This window comes from Dendrobates tinctorius, unplaced genomic scaffold (assembly GCF_039654945.1).
Source record: "Dendrobates tinctorius isolate UK_male_01 unplaced genomic scaffold, ASM3965494v1 ptg000046l, whole genome shotgun sequence".
NCBI classification, from domain to species: domain Eukaryota; kingdom Metazoa; phylum Chordata; class Amphibia; order Anura; family Dendrobatidae; genus Dendrobates; species Dendrobates tinctorius.
Window position 1 is genome coordinate 14,442,958 of NW_027361714.1, and position 21,296 is coordinate 14,464,253.

The 21,296-nt window shown below is 48.1% G+C and overlaps 1 protein-coding gene across 1 annotated transcript in view; it reads left to right on the top strand.

Annotated features, from left to right (window-relative positions):
• Positions 1-21,296, top strand: part of TXLNB (taxilin beta) — a 269,051-nt gene that overhangs the window by 53,975 nt on the left and 193,780 nt on the right. The window contains exon 2 of the mRNA XM_073575698.1: positions 1,236-1,651. Within this exon, the coding sequence (XP_073431799.1) occupies positions 1,243-1,651 (409 nt within the window). The 5' untranslated portion in view covers positions 1,236-1,242. The remainder of the gene's footprint in view (positions 1-1,235; positions 1,652-21,296) is intronic.

Here is a 21,296-nt window from a genome sequence, read left to right on the forward strand (position 1 = left end):
ATTGGGAGTAAATAATGAACTGGTAACACATGTGATGTGATGAAATATAGTAAAAGCATTTGAATGGATATGAATATAAGACAGGTAAACACATGAATAAACTATGTGTGATGAAATGTGAAGTGTAAAAATGAATGGAAAGCCACCAAAACCGGTCAAATCATTGGTGAACAAGTGACAAGAAAAGTAAAATGAAGGTGAAAATAAGACCTGATAAAAGAATTTTAAAATGAAGATGGAATAAAAATAAAAATAGAAAGGAGCACCAAAATTCGCTAACGTTTATATAGAAAGAACATAGAGGAAAACTATTGCAGACACCAAATGTAAACTCCCAGTGATGCACAAGACATGTTCTTGGCTGGATCCCGAACAGTGATTATCATGGACACGAGTCCAAGACACAATAATAGATGTGCCTGAAAAATGACAAAAGTATGAAATTAGTTAAAAAGAACACCAGAGAGTAGTATCACATGAACTAAATCTATACAGATAACTATGTCTATGCAGATGAGATAATCAGGGGTGTGCATTTGCACTACTATTAAAAATAGACTATCCTGATTAGTTATTATATAACACACACTGGTATATGATGCAGTCTGCTGAGGGAAGATTTTCAACTCTAATGCCACTTCTTTGTTATAGAACTTTTTTGTAAAGACATTCCACAGCAAGTCGTTTGCCCTCTATATCTTGTGCCTTTAAGGCCGGGGTCACACTTGCGAAAAACTCGCATGAGTCTCGCGTCTCAATACCCGACACTTCCGCAGGCAGTACCAGGTATTGAGATGCGAGTTTCTCGCAAGTGTGACCCCAGCCTAATGCTGACTATAGGCTTGACAATCGGTATCTAAATTCAAAATGATTTTATTAACATTACCAATATTTGCTATGTCCATTCTTTTGACTGAGAAATTGCTACCATTGGTCAGAATCCTTATTGTGCTATAATTGCAGTATTTTATTTATTATCATTTGTGCCCTCTTTAGTTATTTGTTTTTTTCTGTGAAATCATAGTTTTGCAAACTTTTTATTGAAATAGAAAGCCTCCATTCACTTCAAACCATCTGTAAATGTCATACCTGCCAAAACTATATAAATATGTTATGCATTTTATTGGACTTTCCAGCTGCTGCCTGACATTGAGTGTTCCCCATAATATCTTCTTCTAAATAAGGATATGATTTGGTGTACACTGAGTAATGTCATATATCATCTTTTTTTCTAGGTACAATATGCAGAACAATGACAGTGAGAATGGTCACAATAAGCCAGATAATCCAGATTCAGTAAATGTCTCAGTTTCTCCTGATCAAAATAACTTATCACCTCTTGATGAAGACTCACCACAAGTAACCGATTTGAAACCTAGTAAAGATGACCCAAGTGGACCAGCTGAGAATGACATTTCAGAGGAACTGAGCCGGCAGCTGGAAGATATAATTCAGACTTATGCCTCTTCTGATTCTGTGAGTGTTGAGAATCAGAACGCTGGTTTTCCAATCAAAGAAGAACAACTGAATGACGATGGAGATACTGAGGATGCAAATTCAGAGGAACCGAAAGAAGCCATTTCTTCATCAGTGAAAGACTCTGCATCAAATAAAGACCAAAAACAGGATAAGAAAATGTTAAAAGGCCTAGGTATGTGATTACATTTTAAACAATATTTTCATTTACTCTAAACTAATTCATAATTTCATAGTTTTAAGATATGTAAGAAGACCATCAAGTTCAACCTTTAACCTAATGTGGTATCCCAGAAAAGTTAAAAACCCCATGAGGACTGGAATAAGATTGCTGGAGTATGGAATGACCAAAGCTCTTCATAAATTAGGCAAGCTGTGGTTTTTAAGCCACCATTCCACCATTGTACCACCCCAGCACAACCATTTTTGCAGTGCTGGGTGAACTGGCATGAAAATACTAACAGTCACTAACTTTTTGCGACTTTTCAAAGTCATTGACACCATAATTCTGGTGTAATCACTTTCTTGAATTGTGGCCATAGTGTTCCAATCACTGCCTCCATTCTGAAAAAGCTTATGTTACATCATGTATGCTAATTAAAGTGCTTAGCAGGGGCATAGTGATCACTGTCACAGGGGTTGAGAGGAGAGGTCCTAAGGAGGAGGGGACCTGTTAGTAGCCAGCACTATAATCAAGTGGCTGTGCATTACTTGGAAACGCATCTAGTTGGAAACTATTTTGGAGCAGAGAAACACTGGCTTACTGTACCTCACTAACTATACAGCAGAAGGCCTATCAATGGCCCGCAGCAACTTCATTGCACCACCTGAGTCTGGAGAAAGAGCAAGATGAAACTGCTCGTTGTGAGACCAGTGACAGGTAAGAGATGGTGTTCGAAGGAGCCTCTCATAGTGAGGTCAGGCTTGTGCGGCAGGTAGCTACTAATTAATACTCCAGCGTAGCGTCTGGCAGTAGCAGCTGACCCCCAAGGGGACAGGACACTGTAGCAAGGCAGGTACAGTAGGCATACTGTCTGGCTCAGTTGATTCATAGGCAGGCAGGTACTGACAGTCACGACTGGTATACAGACAGGCGTTGGCGGATATGGGTGATGTACAGGCAGATGCGACTGATATACTGGCAGGCAGGTGGGCACGGCTGATACACTGGCAGGCATGGCTGATATACAAGCCAGTTCAGACTGGAGGGACAGGAACAGTTTCAGGAAGGACTGGTCACTGGAATATATGACTGAAACACAAGAATAGGTAGAACCCAGTTCAGACTGGACAGATAGGAATAGTTTCAGAAAGGACTGGATCACTGGCAGATACAGCTAGAATACATGAACAGGTGAGACCCAGTTCAGACTGGACAGAGGTGAATAGTTTCAGGAAGGACTGGCTCACTGGCAGCTATGACGATAATACAGGACCGGGTAGGACCTGGTTCAGACTGGATGGACAAGGAACTGCATATGCAATCAAGCGGTAAACCACAGATGCAGTCCAGCAGGAAATCACAGACCAGACGCAGTTAAGCGGGAAACTGCAGACGTGGTCAGGCAGGAATCCGAAGAAATGGTCAGGCCGGGAACTGCAGATGCAGACAGGCAGGGAACTGCAGTTGCAGAGAAGTGAGACAGGATATGGTTCATAAGGAATGAACAGGAACAGGTAAGCACAGAACAATTACAAGGACAAGTATACAAAGGGCAGACAGGATCAAGTTCACATAAGACCAATACAAGGACATGTACACACAGGACCAGATTGACACAGGGTACTTACAATGAAGTATTAAGTGTACACACAGATCTCTAATGTTGCACAGTGAAAACAAAATAGGGGAAGGCACTGGTTCAGACACTGCTGGTTTTTTAGATAGGCATTGGATCAGACACTGCAGATTTAGTGATAGGTACTGGTTCAGACAATGCAGGTGTCACGCGGCGGCTGCCGCGCACTCCTTCCATCGCCTCCTCCCGACCGCAGCTTACCCGCTCGCCGGTGGCCTCCTCGCCGCGGCGCCGGCTGCCGCGGGCTTCTCCGCGGTCCCTCCCGGCTCCTCTCCTCCATCCGGCAATCGCGTCCGTCCGGTCTTCTGGACCGCGCCGGGTGCGCGCTCCCGCCCCTCCTCCTCGGTGGGCGCGCGCACACACTATGCCCGGGCACACGCATGCCTCCTCCTCCTCCTGAGGACGCGTGCCCTCCTCTCCTGCACTAGAGGTCACGACCCGGAAGGCCCTTCTACTTCCCCTATATCAGGCCGCCTCTTCCTGCTGGCAGTGCCTGATTATCACTGCGCTTCGTTAGTGATTCTGGCCCGCTCTCTATGTACGCCCCTGCATCCTGTTCGCCCGTAGCTCATCTGCCTTTTCTATTGTCCTCTCTCCTAGGCTCGGGAGGTCCGTGGTCGTGTCCCGTCCAGTTCTGTTCCCGCACCAGTGTCCTTCTGTTCGTGCCTGCTGTTCCCGCCTGTCCTGTGTCTCCAAGCCGTGCCTGCCTGTCCTGTGTCTCCGAGCCGTGCCCGCCTGTCCTGTGTCTCCAAGCCGTGCTCGTCTGTCCTGTGTCTCCAAACCGTGCCCACCAGTCCTGTGTCTCCAAGTCGGGTCTACCTGTCTGTCTGTCTTTACATCCCCTGGGTACCAGCTGCCGTGGTAATAGTTACCCGCGGGCTTGCCCCAAACACTCCCTGTATAGGGGGTGGTCCACCTGGTCAGCTCGCCCCCGGGAGGTTCGTTGCCACGGTCTAGCGGGTCCACCCCAGGAGTACCTCACAGAATAATCAGGCCATGGATCCCGCTGGTACCCCGACCCCGACCCAAAAGGAACTTTTGTTCCTTCGTGATAATCAGGCGAGGATCATGTCGTTCTTCAAATCAATGGAGTCCCGACTTTCTTCTTTGCAAACCTCCGATCCTGGGATTGCCTCCCAAATCTCTGGCTTGCAGCAAGAACTTGCCCAGCAGCGCGACACCCAGGCCCACATTTTGAACTATATAGCCTCAGTAGATAACCGCTTACTAGCTCTACAGACGACGGCCGCTGTCCCTGCGCCGGTGGCAGTTCCTCATTCTTCCCCCCGGTTGGCTAAACCCCATGCTATAGCGGAGATCCCAAACTCTGTCGGGGGTTCATTAACCAGTGCCAGTTGCATTTCGAGTTGGCACCCCTGCAGTATCCCTCCGACCGGGCCAAGGTGGCTTTTATGATATCCCACTTAGAGGGTGAGGCACTGGCTTGGGTAAATCCCTTGTGGGAGCGTGATGACCCGATAGTCTCCCAGCTCGCGACCTTCTTGGAGACATTTCGTAAGGTCTTTGATGAGCCCGGCCGTCTGGTCTCCGCCACCGAGTCCTTATTTTGCATTCGCCAGGGTACTCTCTCTGTGGGACAGTACGCCATCCAGTTCCGTACGTTGTCCTCTGAGCTTGGATGGAACAACGAGGCTCTAGTGGGGGCTTTTTGGCGTGGCTTGTCGGCTCGAATCAAAGACGAGTTGGCAGGCAGGGATACGCCCACGTCTTTGGAGGATCTCATCTCGCTGGCAACGCGAATTGATCTTCGTTTCCGGGAGCGTTCCCGCGAGGTCGCCAGGGAGAGAAGGCCCACTCGTTTTTCTCCTCCGACACGCAGTCCTCCCCGTTCGCGGCCTTCCACCTCGGCGTCAGCCCCTGAACCCATGCAAGTTGACCGACTCAGGCCCGCGGAGCTACTCCGCCAGGAGAGACTCACTCATGGTCTTTGTCTCTATTGTGGCAGCGCCTCCCATCTCCTGCGTTCCTGCCCTGTGAGGCCGGGAAACTCCTCCGCTTAGGACAGGTAAGAGAGGCCTCCCTAGGTGTCTTTGATACCTCTCTACCCTTGACCCTTCCTGTTTTGTTTATCCAGGGTTCCAAACGTTTTTCGGAGATAGCCTATATTGACCCAGGGGCTGCTGGAAATTTTATCCAACTCGAGGCGGTGAAGAGATTGCGGATACCTGTCAGGTCCTTGGAGGTTCCCCGGCAGTTAGCCTCAGTCGACGGCGTTCCCTTGTGCGAGACCGTTACACTGGTCACTGAAGAGCTGGAATTACAGATCGGGGTCCTGCACCGTGAGAGAATAGCCTTCTTCGTGCTGCCGTCTCTATCCCACACCTTGCTCCTGGGTCTTCCGTGGTTGAGGATGCATGAACCTGTCCTGGATTGGCGGTCCGGAGACATTCTTCGCTGGGGCCGCTTCTGCCAGACTAGATGTCTTCGTCCAGTACAACCCCTCAAATGCTCGTCTCCTGTCTCGGGCCCTGCGGATTTGCCCTCGGCCTACTGGGCCTTTGCGGACGTCTTTGATAAGAAGGAGGCGGAGACTCTTCCACCGCACCGGCAATATGATTGCCCGATCGAGCTTGTCCCCGGCTCGACCCCACCCCGGGGGCGAATCTATCCGTTGAGTCCACTCGAGTCCCAGGCCATGACTCAATACGTACAGGAGAATCTGGCCAGAGGCTTCATCCGGAAGTCATCTTCACCCGCTGGAGCAGGCTTCTTTTTTGTCAAGAAGAAGGACGGGTCTCTCCGCCCCTGTATTGACTATCGAGGTCTTATCGAGATTACTATCAAGAACAGATATCCTCTACCTCTCATCCCCGAGTTGTTCGACCGGCTACGAGGGGCGCAAATCTTTTCTAAATTGGATCTCCATGGAGCCTACAATCTCATCCGTATTCGCTCCGGAGATGAATGGAAGACCGCCTTCAACACCGGGGATGGACACTACGAGTATCTCGTCATGCCCTTCGGGTTGTGCAACGCTCCCGCAGTCTTTCAGGAATTTGTGAACGACATTTTCCGAGACCTTCTGTACTCCTGTGTGGTCGTGTATCTTGACGATATCCTTGTCTTCTCTCCCGATCTGTCCACCCACAGAAGAGATGTCCGCCGAGTACTGTTCCGAGTGAGGGAGAATCGCCTGTACGCCAAATTGGAGAAATGCACCTTTGAACAGTCTTCCCTTCCATTTCTAGGCTATATCATCTCCGACTCTGGCTTGCGTATGGATCCGGAGAAGGTGTCTGCCGTGCTTAACTGGTCACGTCCCCAAGGGGTGAAAGCCATTCAGCGATTTCTCGGCTTCGCAAATTACTATCGGCAGTTCATCCCTCATTTTTCCTCGTTGGCAGGCTCTATCTCGTCTTTGATCCGTATAGGAGCCAACCCGCACGTCTGGACCCCTGAAGCAGAGGAAGCCTTCCTGTCTCTGAAACGAGCATTTGCCACGGCACCCGTACTACATCGTCCTGAGGTCAACAAACCGTTCGTCCTCGAAGTGGATGCGTCTGCAACTGGAGCTGGAGCGGTTTTATCTCAAAAGTCTCCCTCTGGTAGGCTTGTTACGTGCGGTTTCTTTTCCAAGTCCTTCTCCACCCCAGAGCGGAATTATTCCATCGGAGACCGAGAACTGCTTGCCATCAAGTTAGCTCTAGAGGAGTGGAGATACTTATTGGAGGGCGCCGTACATCCCTTCACAATCTTCACAGACCATAAAAATCTAGCTTACATTCGGTCTGCACAGAGACTCAACCCACGACAGGCCAGGTGGTCTCTGTTCTTCGGTCGATTCGATTTTGATCTGCATTTTCGTCCAGGTAACAAGAACCTCAAAGCTGACGCCTTGTCCAGGTCCTCTCTTTCCGCAGATGTCGAAGAGGAACCCGCGCATATCTTGGATCCATCCAGGCTCATCACGGTGGCACCGCTTTCTCTCCTTTCACCTCCACCTGGCAGGACTTTTGTGCCGGAGAAGGACCGAAGACGAATCCTACACTGGGGACATGCTTCCAAGCTGGCTGGCCATGTCGGGCTTAAAAAGACACTTCTCCTGGTGTCCCGCTACTACTGGTGGCCGACTCTTCCCCAGGATGTCCAGGATTTCGTCGCCTCCTGCCTCCCCTGTGCCAAGATCAAGGTGCCTAGGCAGCTGCCTTCTGGTCTTCTACACCCGCTTCCAGTACCCTCGTCTCCTTGGCAACACATTGCCATGGACTTTATTACGAATCTGCCCCAGTCTACCAACTGTACTGTCATCCTAGTGGTGGTAGATAGGTTCTCTAAGATGGCACATTTCATCCCTCTTCCCGGCTTGCCATCGGCACCAGCCTTGGCGAAGATTTTCGTTCAGCACATCTTCCGTCTTCATGGACTGCCCCAACATATTGTTTCGGACAGAGGAGTCCAATTCACCTCTTGCTTCTGGAGAGCCCTATGCAGATCGATGGATGTCACTCTTGACTTCTCCTCATCTTACCATCCACAGTCCAACGGTCAGGCAGAACGGACGAATCAGAGTTTGGTGAACTACCTCCGGCATTTTTCTAATGTCCACCAGAGCGACTGGTCTGAATTACTCCTGTGGGCTGAGTTTGCCTATAATAACCACGTTAGTGAGTCTTCTGGCAAGTCCCCTTTCTTTGTCGTCTACGGGCAACATCCTGGTGTACCTCTACCGGTTCCTCCTGCCTCGGGTGTACCGGCGGCTGATCTTCTGACTGGTGAATTCTCCAGGATCCGGCAGGAGACCAAGGCCACTCTCGAGTTGGTTCGTAACAGGGTTAAGAGACACGCAGACAAAAGGCGCCTGGATGCCCCGCCATATCACCCAGGTGATAAAGTTTGGCTGGCCTCCAAGTTTATTCGCCTCAAGATCCCTTCCCATAAACTGGGTCCCCGCTATATTGGACCTTTTGAGGTCTTGTCCCGTATTAATGACGTCTCCTACAAACTACGGCTTCCCGCCTCTCTCCGCATCCCTAATGCTTTTCATGTGTCTCTTCTAAAGCCAGTCATCTTCAATCGTTTCCATTCCACGGCTCCTCACTCGCCTCCGCCTGTCTCCGCAGACGATGTATTTGAGGTTAAAGATATTTTGGCCATGAGGAGGCAAAAGGGGAGAACCTTTTTTTTGGTTGATTGGAAGGGCTTTGGCCCCGAGGAGAGGTCCTGGGAGCCCCAGGAGAACATCCAGGCTCCTCGAATCTTGGCTAAATTTTTTTCCGGGCTGCGGAGGGGGGCGCGTAAGGAGGGGGGTACTGTCACGCGGCGGCTGCCGCGCACTCCTTCCATCGCCTCCTCCCGACCGCAGCTTACCCGCTCGCCGGTGGCCTCCTCGCCGCGGCGCCGGCTGCCGCGGGCTTCTCCGTGGTCCCTCCCGGCTCCTCTCCTCCATCCGGCGATCGCGTCCGTCCGGTCTTCTGGACCGCGCCGGGTGCGCGCTCCCGCCCCTCCTCCTCGGCGGGCGCGCGCACACACTATGCCCGGGCACACGCGCGCCTCCTCCTCCTCCTGAGGACGCGCGCCCTCCTCTCCTGCACTAGAGGTCACGACCCGGAAGGCCCTTCTACTTCCCCTATATCAGGCCGCCTCTTCCTGCTGGCGGTGCCGGATTATCACTGCTCTTCGTTAGTGATTCTGGCCCGCTCTCTATGTACGCCCCTGCGTCCTGTTCGCCCGTAGCTCATCTGCCTTTTCCATTGTCCTCTCTCCTAGGCTCGGGAGGTCCGTGGTCGTGTCCCGTCCAGTTCTGTTCCCGCACCAGTGTCCTTCTGTTCGTGCCTGCTGTTCCCGCCTGTCCTGTGTCTCCAAGCCGTGCCCGTCTGTCCTGTGTCTCCAAACCGTGCCCGCCAGTCCTGTGTCTCGAAGTCAGGTCTACCTGTCTGTCTGTCTTTACATCCCCTGGGTACCAGCTGCCGTGGTAATAGTTACCCGCGGGCTTGCCCCAAACACTCCCTGTATAGGGGGTGGTCCACCTGGTCAGCTCGCCCCCGGGAGGTTCGTTGCCACGGTCTAGCGGGTCCACCCCAGGAGTACAAAACAGCAGGTTTAGAGATAGGTTTGGCTTCAGACACTGCAGGTTTAGGGATAGGTACAGTACAGACACAGCAAGTTTAGCAATATGTACTGGTTCAGACACTGCAGGTTATCGATAGGTACTGGTTCAGGCACAGCAGGTAGAGATGAGCGATTTTGCCTTTTTTCGGGTTGAGTCGGGTTTCTTGAAACCCGACTTTCGGAAAAGTCGGGTCGAACGAAATCATCCGATAATCGTGAAAAGTCAAAGGCCGACTGAAACACGAAACCCAATGCAAGTCAATGGGGAAGAAAAGTCGGCAGTGAGTGGAGGACAGGAAACACACCTACAGTGCCCATTTTAATACCAAAAACATCAATTCTTATTACTTAAGCTTGTCAACCTTAATTTACTTTATAATAATAGTTAGGCATTGAAAACTGGGGGTTATTTGGCTAAAGTTGTGGGGGGGGGGTAGGGCTGGCTCCAGATTTTCGTGGGCCCAGGGCCAAAAAGTGTCAATGGGCTCCTTTAACACATGCCACAATTCATGATCCTCCGATACGGCAGAGAAATAGCGGTATAGTACAATGAAAAATACTTCACTTCTTACATCACGTGACTGATATCCATTTTAAATTCTCCAATAGCTCCAAAAACGGACAGTGTATTACTCCATACAGTATTATGGCCACCGCATAGTGCGCCATACAGAGTAATGAGGCCCATATATTTCTCCATACAGAATCATTGGTCCCATATAATGTTCCATACAGTATATGATGAGCTCCACATAATGCTACAGGATATGTTGGTCCCTATGGATGAAGCTCCACTGTCTTATGGGCCCAAATAATGCTCCATATATAATGGGCCCCATTTCTATTGCTCCAGTGTGTAATGGGCCCTGTAAATGCTGCTCCAGTGTCTGATGTCCACCTTTCGAATGCTCCAGTGTATGGTGGGCCCCATATATCATTCTCCAGAGTATAGTGCTCCTCAAAAATTGCTCCCAACCTTTAAAACAATGAAATAAGTCTCCTCGCTACGGAATCCCTGTACTAGTCTGGACTCCTCGTGTCCCCATCTTCCATCTCTCTGCACTTGGACTGTTTAGGCAGAGGGTGTACAGACGTGATGTCATCGCGCTCTCTGACCAGAATCTCACTGTCAGGAAACGCGGAAGACGTCACGACGGTGGAGCAGGGAGAGGTACGTATCTCAACTTTGCAAGTGCTGTGATCCTGAGCAAGCAGGGGGGTCCCACTCGTGGGCAGCGGTACTGGCACAGGGCCCCTCATAGTACGCCGGTGTGTCTGACGGCGGGTGTGCACCCCCACCGTCAGAGATACTTGATTGTACTATAAGGGACCCTGTGCCAGTGCCGTCGCCTCTTCCATGTTGCCCCCTACGGCTCGTGGGAGAACCATCACCGCCGCTGTGTGCTGGGAATGCCTCAAACAATTGGTTTACCAGAGTTGCTTGTTTGTTAGCCAATATTAGCTCTAGGTTCTCTTGTGGCATGATGTTTTGGAATTTGCCTTTATAGTGTGGATCCAGGATGCTGGCCAACCAGTAGTCGTCATCGTTCATCATTTTGGCAATGCGGGGGTCCCTTTTTAGGATCTGCAAGGCATAATCACACATGTGGGCCAATGTTCCAGGTGTCAATGATGCACTGCGAGTGCTGGGTGGAGGAGCACTTTCTGGCAAATCAACATCCCTCCAGTCATGCACAAACCCTGTACCTGACCTTGCCACGCCAACATTTTCTCTTGCCCCCTGAGAAGCATCCTCCTCCCCTAAATAATCATCCCCATCATCCTCCTCCTCCTCCTCTTCCTCTTCTTCCTCCACCTCGTCCAGGAGAGTTCCCTGAGCAGACAATGGCTGACTGTCATCAAGACTTCCCTCCTCCTCTTCCTCCTCGGCTGCAGACGCCTGCTCCTTAATGTGCATCAAAGTTTGCATGAGCAGATGCATAAGTGGGATGCTCATGCTTATGATGGCATCGTCTGCGCTTACCAGCCGTGTGCATTCCTCAAAACACTGAAGGACTTTACAGAGCTCTTTCAGCTTCGACCACTGCACACCAGACAACTCCATGTCTGTCCTCAAACTGCCTGCCCGTGTATCCTCCCACAAATGCATTACGACCTGCCTCTGTTCGCACAGCCTCTGAACCATGTGCAGGGTGGAGTTCCACCTTGTTGCAACGTCGATAATTAGGCGGTGCTTGGGAAGGTGGAGCAATCGCTGCAGCATCTGTGTACGACTGGAGTGTATGGGCAACCGGCGGATGTGCGAGCACAGTCTTCGCACCTTATGGAGCAGGGCTGTTAATTCCAGATAATTATTGAGGAAGCACTGCACCACCAGATTCAAGGTGTGAGCCAGGCAAGGTATGTGTCTGAGTTTTGAAAGGGCTATGGCTGCCACAAAATTCCGGCCGTTATCACTAACTACCTTGCCTGCCTCAAGATGTAGACTGCCCAGCCATGACTCAGTTTATCGCTGCAAGTAGTCAGCCAGTACCTCCGCAATGTGTCTGTTGTCGCCCAAACACATCATCTTCAACACAGCCTGCTGACACTTACCACTAGCTGTTCGATAGTGGGACACCTCATGTGCAACACTGGCAGCTGCGGATGGAGTGCTCGTGCGACTGCGCTCTGTGGATGAGCTTTGGCTTCTGGAGGAGGAGGAGGAGGGTCAAACGCGTACAGCCAACTGTTTCCTATACCATGGGCTAGGCAGCACTGTCCCACCGCCGCTGTCCCCTGTGGACCCTGCATCCACCACATTAACCCAGTGCGCAGTGATGGACATGTAACGGCACTGGCCATGCCTACTGGACCATGCATCTGTTGTGAGGTGTATCTTTCCACTCACTGATTGCTTGAGTGCATGGACAATGCGGTCTTTCACGTGCAGGTGGAGGGCTGGGATGGCTTTTCAAGAAAAGAAGTGCCGACTGGGTAGGTCATAGCATGGTACTACGTAGGCTATGAGCTCGTGGAAAGCTTTGCTTTCAAGCAACCGGTAGGGTATCATCACTAAGGAGATTAGTTTGGCAATGTGGGTGTTCAAACACTGTGTACGCGGATGAGAGGATGAGTACTTTCTTGTCCTACTGAGAGTCTCTGGTAGGGTGAGCTGGACTTGAGAGCTGCATATGGTGGAACAAGCGATGGACATGGCGGACTGAGAGAGGGTTGGCGATGGTAATGGTGTTGGTGGTCTTGCTGATGGCCTAGATTCAGTCTTTCGTAGCAATAACATTGTGATTCCCTGACTGCTTTGGCCTTGCGATGACACCTCAACATTTGCTGCTGGTGGTGTGCTAACCGGTGGGCTTACAGTGGGGGAAGCGTTGTAGCGTTGCTGACTACCTTCATTCAGAGCAGGTGCACGTGTGGTACGTGAGGTTTGGTAGTCCGTCCACGCTTGCAAGTGCATGGTGGTTAAAAGTCCAAGCATGCAGCTGGTATTCAAATTTCTCCGATTTTTCCCTCGGCTAAAGGTCTTTGCGCACTTCTTACAGATAACCTTTGCCTGATCATTAGGATTTTGCTCAAAAAAGTGCTACACTGCACTCTTCCTACTTATGGAAGACACTTTGAGGCCTTGCACGCTGTGCTATTTTGACCGTCTGGCCAAGCTGTCCTGCAACTCTTTGGGTTTTTGTAACACGTTTTTGGACTGCTACGGGCCTGCCAGATAACAGCTGTTGTGTTGTCGATGCCTGCTGCGGAGCCTCCTCCTCCTCTACTGAGCTATTGGCAGGGGCACCCTCTTCCCCAATGGATGCCAATCTGGGTCAACAACTGGGTCATCCATTACCACCTCTTCAATTTCATGTGCACCTTCCTCTGTGTCACCGTGTAAGGTGGTATAGTATGCGGGAAGGGTCACCTGAGTTTCATCGGGGTCAGATTCTGGCTCAGTACACTGCGAGGACAATGTAGTGCTCTGAGTGAATGTACCAGCAGAAAAATCTAGCAGTGGCTGTGCATCAGTGCACTCCATGTCCGATTCATCTTGGACTGGGGAATTCACGATTTGACTTGATAACCCAGGCATGGTATGTGAAAAGAGCTCTATCGACTAATCTGTAGTGTGGCCTGCCGCATCCTTCACTTTTGGTAGGGATGAAGGACACAAGGAAAGGTGTTGTTCCTGACCAGGAGTCTCCACTGATGACTCAGTGCTTTTATTTTTTGAAACTTCAGAAGAGGAGGCGATAGAGCTGGAGGTTGTGTCAGCAATGTAAGCCAAAACTTGTTCCTGAAGCTCCGGCTTTAAAAGCGGTTTACCTACTCACAGAAAAGGGAGCCTTCGAGGCCTTGTGGTGCCAGACGATGACGCAGGCTCAACACCTCCTGCCTTAGGTGCTATTGTGCCTTTGCCACTACCTGCAGATGCACCACCACCCCCACCACCATCAGTACCAGCTGGCAACCCCAGCCCACTTCCACGGCCTCTTCCACCATACTTCCTCATTTTTGGAAAAATGTACCCAAAATACCACCAGCTATATGGTACTGTAAAACAAGGTACAAGGTGTATATAGTATTGGGGAGAATTGGAAGCTCCCTAGAGATTTTAGGAGGCTGAATTATTATCTCAGGCCCAATATAGATTACACCTCAATTTAACAGGCTGAAATTGGCTGGTGTATGACAAAGTAGAAGGTGTATATAGTATTGTGGAGAATTTGAATCTCCCTAGAGAATTTAGGAGGCTGAACTATTATCTCAGGCCCAATATAGATTACACCTCAATTTAACAGGCTGAAATTGGCTGGTGTATGACAAAGTACAAGGTGTATATAGTATTGGGGAGAATTGGAAGCTCCCTAGAGATTTTCGGAGGCTGAACTATTATCTCAGGCCCACTATAGATTACACCTCAATTTAACAGGCTGAAATTGGCTGGTGTATGACAAAGTACAAGGTGTATATAGTATTGTGGAGAATTTGAATCTCCCTAGAGAATTTAGGAGGGTGAACTATTATCTCAGGCCCATTATAGATTACACCTCAATTTAACAGGCTGAAATTGGCTGGTGTATGACAAAGTACAAGGTGTATATAGTATTGGGGAGAATTGGAAGCTCCCTAGAGATTTTAGGAGGCTGAATTATTATCTCAAGCCCACTATAGATTACACCTCAATTTCACAGGCTGAAATTAGCTGGTGTATGACAAAGTACAAGGTGTATATAGTATTGGGGAGAATTTGAATCTCCCTAGAGATTTTAGGAGGCTGACAATGATGCTCTCAGTCCAAGTGTGGCAGCAGGCAGCCTAATAAGCAGGACTGCTGCACCCAAAAGTGTGGAAAAATGAACGTTTGGTAACTGTGCAGAAAAGAGGAAGAAAAGTATTTTTGCTTTTAAAAAAGCAGTTTGCACAGCAGTGTGCAAACAGCAATGCAGCTATCAGGGAGCCTTATAAGGCAGCCTAATAACCACAGAGCTGATGCACAAAAATATAGCCTCCCCTGTCACTGCACACAAACTGTTGTGCTGTACAGTGAAAATCGCTACCAGCAAAAGCAGTTCTTTTGTTCTTCTTCCCTGCCTAACTCTCTCCCTTATTCTGAATCAGTAGCAGCAACCTCTCCCTAATGCTAATATCGGCAGAAGTAAGATAGCGGTCAGTGTGCACGCCCTTTTATAGCCCCTGTGACGCCACACAAAGCCAGCCAATCGCTTGCATGCCCTTCTCAAAGATGGTGGTGACTGATGCCCATGTCATCGCGTTGCCCACAGTGTGCGTCCTCCATCATTGGCTGAAAAAGGGTGCTGGAAGCATCATTTGAAACGTGACTTTGGCGCTCTGGTCGCCAACCTCGTGGCCGACCTCACGCTATGGTCGGGTTTCGTTTCATGAAACCCGACTTCAGCGAAAGTCGGCGACTTATGAATTTGACCGACCCGTTTCGATCAACTCTAACAGCAGGTATAGGGATAAGTACACAGCAGTTTTAGGGAAAAATCCAGACTTAGATAAATAAAGGTTCAGGTATTGGTCCTCATAGAGACTTATCCAAAGTGTGTTGCAGCTGTAATTGCCACAAAAGGAGGCTCTACAAAGTATTGACATTATGGGGGTTATGCACACTGAAGTTTTCATTTATTTTGTCCTTTCTTGTTTGCAGCCCAAAAAAAAAAGAAAACCAAATGTTCACAGTTGTAGGCATGTTCTTTCACAAAACAAAAAAAAGGTACAATATCACAAATATTGTGTCAATACTCTATTAACAAAAAAATCACATATGAAGACATAAAAAGAAAAAAAAACACAAAACAAGACACAAAAAATATTAAAACAAAACCTATAGAAGGGGAGGGTGTGTCCTGTAAGATATGATATGTATAAATTAATCCAATAAATTCTCTATCCATCCACCACTGCAATCATGAGTGCATGTTGACACAGTATATAGCACAGCATTTATTGAATATTGGTTTTAATATAAATATGTAGGAAAATTTCACTTCAAATAATCACACACTGGGAGTCACGTGACCGCAGGTCCTATTGGTCACATCATGGAAGGTCCTGAAGCAATGAACTGCCTGAATGAGCAGCTGCTGCCGCGTGCCCTGCAGGAGGAGAATGTCAGCAAACACAGGAAAGCCACGGGGGGAGCTGGGAGCAGAAGCCATCATCGGTAGGTGAATATAGTGACGGGGTGGGGGGGGAGTGCAGGCACATGTAATATGCACCGCTCCCCTGTCTACCAACTTGGAGCTGCTTCAGCACCAAGGTGATGGACAGCGGGTGCAGTGAATATAAACATGAGCCTAATGAGCGGGAGCACAGGACCTCCCCCTGTCTCTGCAGCCTGCAGCAAGCCCACCCTAGCCCCCTGACACCACTCCAGAGCCACTCCCCCACTCTATAACACATCAGTACACAGATTTGCATTATAAGACGCAACCCCCAGTTTCCCCTAAGATTTGGGGGAACAAAAGTGTGTCTTAGGCTAGTTTCACACTTGCTTTTTTTTGCAGCGCGTTTTTCCCGCAAAAAAACGCATTGAAAAAACGCATACAAAAGCATACAACTGCTGCGTTTTTTTCAAGCATTTTTATGAGCATGCATGAAAAAAACGCAGCGTTTTTATGCGTTTGTAAGCGTTTTTAGTGCGTTTTTACCGCGTTTGCGTTTTTTCCAAACATTAGGTGGCCCCTCACACTAACCCAAACCATGACTTTACTAACCCTAACCCTAACCCTAACCCTTAACCAAACCATACCCTAACCCTAACCCTGACCCTAACCCAAACCCTAACCCTTAACCAAACCATACCCTAACCCTAACCTTAACCCTTAACCAAACCATACCCTAACCCTGACCCTAACCCTAACCCTGACCCTAACCCTAACCCTAACCCTTAACCAAACCATACCCTGATCCTAACCCTAACCCTGACCCTGACCCTAACCCTAACCCTTAACCAAACCATACCCTAACCCTAACCCTGACCCTGACCCTAACCCTAACCCTGACCCTAACCCTAACCCTAACCCTTAACCAAACCATACCCTGATCCTAACCCTAACCCTGACCCTGACCCTAACCCTAACCCTTAACCAAACCATACCCTAACCCTAACCCTAACCCTGACCCTGACCCTAACCCTAACCCTGACCCTAACCCTAACCCTAACCCTTAACCAAACCATAACCTGATCCTAACCCTAACCCTGACCCTGACCCTAACCCTAACCCTTAACCAAACCATACCCTGATCCTAACCCTAACCCTGACCCTGACCCTAACCCTAACCCTAACCCTAAACCCCTTAACTAACCCTAACTCTAACCCAAACCCCTAAATTCCATTGTCTAAACTAATGTTAAAAAAAAACGCATGTGCAAAAAAACGCATACATAAGCATGCCAATGCGCACATATGCGCATCCATAGGCTATAATGGCCATTTTTAGCGCAAAACGTGCGCATACGTGCGCATGCGCTTTTTTGCAGGGCCAAAAAATGCAACATGCTGCGTCTGGAAAATACAAACGCACACCCCAAAAAAACGCAGTGCATGAAAATCGCATACGTGCGCATGCCAGCGCGCAGGTATGCGCACCCATGTAAAATATAGGGGAAAAAACGCATGCGCAGGTATGCACTTTTTTCCAGCGCAAAAAAACGCAAATGTGAAACCAGCCTAATAATCCGAAAAATACGGTAAGTCTTTTTATGATGATGTGATGATGATGTTCGTCCTTCGTAGTTGAAGATCACGATGGCTTCAGGGTTAGAAGAGAATTAATAGTTATGGGTCCGGAGGTGGCTAATGAGGCCAATTCGAGCCCTACAGGTTCGCCCACATACTTGACATAAGGAAGCAGATGTGGTCAGTACACCAGATTTTGCTTGTGCCTTGCGGACAGCACGCTTTCTTTTTGCGTCCAAGATTTTCCTGTCTTCAGCTGCACGCGCTCCTGAGGTGATCCTGCCTCACCAACCTGGGCGATCCAGGGCAAGCTCTTCCCATTTACTGATATTAACTTCCAGGTTTTTGAGGGATGCCTTAAGGCAGTCTTTATAGCGCTTCTTCTGCCCCCCAACTGCTCGCTTTCCTTGGCACAGTTCTCCATACAGCAGTTGTTTTGGTAGTCAGCTGTCAGGCATTCTGACCACATGTCCAGCCCACCTGGCTTGGGCTTTCAACAGGAGAGTGTAAACGCTGCAGAGCCCGGTTTGTTCCAGAATCGCCGTGTCCGGGACATTGTCTTGCCACCTAATGTGGAGAAGCTGTTTAGCATGCCGGCTGTAGATTTCCAGGTCTTGCTAGCATAGAGAAGTGTGGTGAGGACCACCGCGCAGTAGACCTTCAGCTTGGTGGTACGGCTGAGTCCCCTTCATTCCCAGACGTTCTTACACAGTCTCCCGAAGGCGGCACTGGCTTTGGCAGTTCTGTTATTAACCTCAACGTCTGGTTACTTCACGGGAGAGTGTGCTGCCTAAGTAGGTGAAGTTATCGACTGCTTTGAGGTTTTTCTCCTTCACCGTGATACATGTCTCCTTGTACAGTTTCCCTGAAACAGATTGATACATAACTTCAGTTTTTCCAATGTTGATCTTGAAACCAAAATTGTTGCAAGCTTGAGAAAAACAGTCCATTTCATGCTGCATCTGAAATCAAAATGAGGACCTATCATAGCCCCCTTACAACACTCCTGCTTCAATAGCTTGTTCTATTATTTTACATTTTTTATGTGTATTTCTTTGCATGTGATTTTCTTGTTAATAAAGTATTGACACAATATTAGTGATATTGTCAATGTTTGGAATACATTTGTTTGTTTCTTGTGCTATTTTGGTATTCGGGTTTATTGCCAACATATTTTTGGTATTTACATGAACAGATGCAAATCCTCAAAATAAACAGTGAAATTCAAAGTTGTGAGGTAGCAAAAAATACCAATACTTTTGCAAGCCACTGTATTTGTTATTTAATAACCGTAAGAATATTATTTAAAAGTATTACTTAGATAATGATGTTATTGTTGTGTTTTCTATCATATTTATATATTGTATTTATATTTTTTTATGGGATGCAAGCATAAAATTTATCAGCACCACTTGGACCATACATTTGAGCAACATGCTAGTGGTGGTGGGGTGACTTAAGTCAAAAATTAGCCCTGGGGCCCATAGGACTCTAGTGAAACTTTTGTGCTTAGTGCACCTTAGATGTGGCCAAGAAGCTCATTGACTGTTCTGGGCACTCTAGGCAATACAATGCTATCAATCACCTCTTACTGTGGCAGGGTAAGAAAAATCAGTAGGCAAAATGGTGCACTGAACCTTATGACTACACCATCGGTCCACAGAGCACCCTAATTTGCATATTTGATCAAAGTGCTAATGTCATGAAATATGACATAGGTCTTATTGTTCAATCACATATACCAAGCTCTGCTACATCTCCTTGGTTTTGTGAATGACATGCCCAGCCATAATACCGCCTTGCAGCTTCCCCCCTCTCAGCTGCATGTGTTAGAATTCCAACCCCCCTCCCCTGCAGTAATGTGAGACCCTAGTGAGTGCTGAGCTGGCACAAGGAGCTGTTCTGTGACCAGCTAAATCCAGTTGACAGAAACACATGTTCCTTTGTCCTTGAAAACTTAAATATAATGGCACCAATTATTGATTTAGGTGTGAAACTTACATTTTTGGAATGCGCACCGGTGGAACCACCACCCAGTGAGTTTTCTAGAATCCAGCATCAGCAGAATCCAAGAAATGGATTTCTGCTTAACTGGGCTATACTTTCACTCCATGTTTAGGTTTAATAGAAAGCTAATTTCAGAACAAGATTGATGATAGTCCCGCCATCACTCTCTGAGGTTTCCAGCCTAAGATATGAAATTAATAAGGTGTTAGTAAGTTTTCAGTCCTTGCGAAATGGGGAGTGCATTCCATAGCTCCGCCCACCCATGATGTCATCCAGGGGGAGACCCTTAGTTTTGGGCAAGGATATAAAACTCAGAGGCCCAGACAAAGGGGGTGTCTTTTGCCCTCGAAGTCAGTCACCAGAAGCTGTGCAACCTGACCTGAAGCATTGGGACGTCTCCCCTCCCCCATCCCACGTGGCTTGCCAGTAACCGATATATGTAAGTCTTTACATTAATCCCTTTTGTTTTATAATTATCTGTACATATTGTAATTGTCTCATTTTGTAACATCTTTTTATACTTTTGTAAACACTGCCTATTCTTTTGAAGTAAAATTTATGAAATTTTATTAGCTTTGTTCTCCTTGCTCTAATCTTATCCCCACGTCCTCCGACTAAGTCAACACTACTGACTGGGTGGGCTCCTGACCCGATATTAATTAAAAACAGGGGTTGATGGTAGCAAAGTGTGTTCTGGGGTATTGGGGAGACCCCGGCAGTGACGGACAGAGTTTGTTAAGTGTATATCCCTCCTTGGACCGGGAATAGTCATATCACCCTCACTGCTGCGTGTCCAGTAGCCAGTACGCAACAAGGCAGCCTTTCTGGCAACTACTTATCCTAGGTGCAGTTCCCTGACTGACCTGAGGGTAAGGGGGCACCAGAGAGCTGGAAGATCTAAACCGGAATTGGAAAGTGGGATATACAAATAAATCCCCTTCTGAAGAAGAACTGGGGGCAACTAAACACCGCCAGTTCTTGACAGCTTTCCACCCTTATTAAATATAACCCCCAGACTGTCCTTCCTTATTAGCTGTCCCTGGCAGACTCTGACATTTTTAGCTGTAGCCGCCACATTGTCTACCCATACCAAAAAACAGCTTGCATATGAAAATGAGGAAATGGTTGCACTCAATTGCATTAAGGCACATCAATGTGAAATACATGAAATGTGAATAGCGTATATGGGCTCATATTTTTTGGCCAAATTTTGTGCTAAGCATCTCATGTGTTTTTCCTAAATTTCAAAAGCCATTACGCTATTCACACTTCATGTATTTCACATTGACATGCCTTAATGCAATTGAGTGTAGCCATTTCCTCAATTTGATATGTAAGCTATTTTTTGGTATGCACTTGTTCAGACTTGTCCTTGATGTGCTGTCAGTTTTCTATATTTGTATGCTAGCTTTCTGACTTAGCACTCCGCCCTTCACCATGCTGTGCTTTTAATTACATCCAATCACATTTGGTTCCGACCTTCCTATAAATACAGGCTTTACCAAGTAATTAGCCAGAGGTAAGTGTTCACATTAGGCAGTCAGGTCAGCGACCCATTCAACGAGATCACCTTGACGTTGGTGAATGGGCTCACGTTTTTTGGCCAAATTTTGTGCTAAGTATCTCATGTGTTTTTCCTAAATTTCAAAAGCCATTACGCTAGGCACACTTCATGTATTTCACATTGATATGCCTTAATGCAATTGAGTGCAACCATTTCCTCATTTTGATATGCAAGCTGTTTTTTGGTATGCACCTGTTCAGACTAGGATGTGCCGTCAGTTTT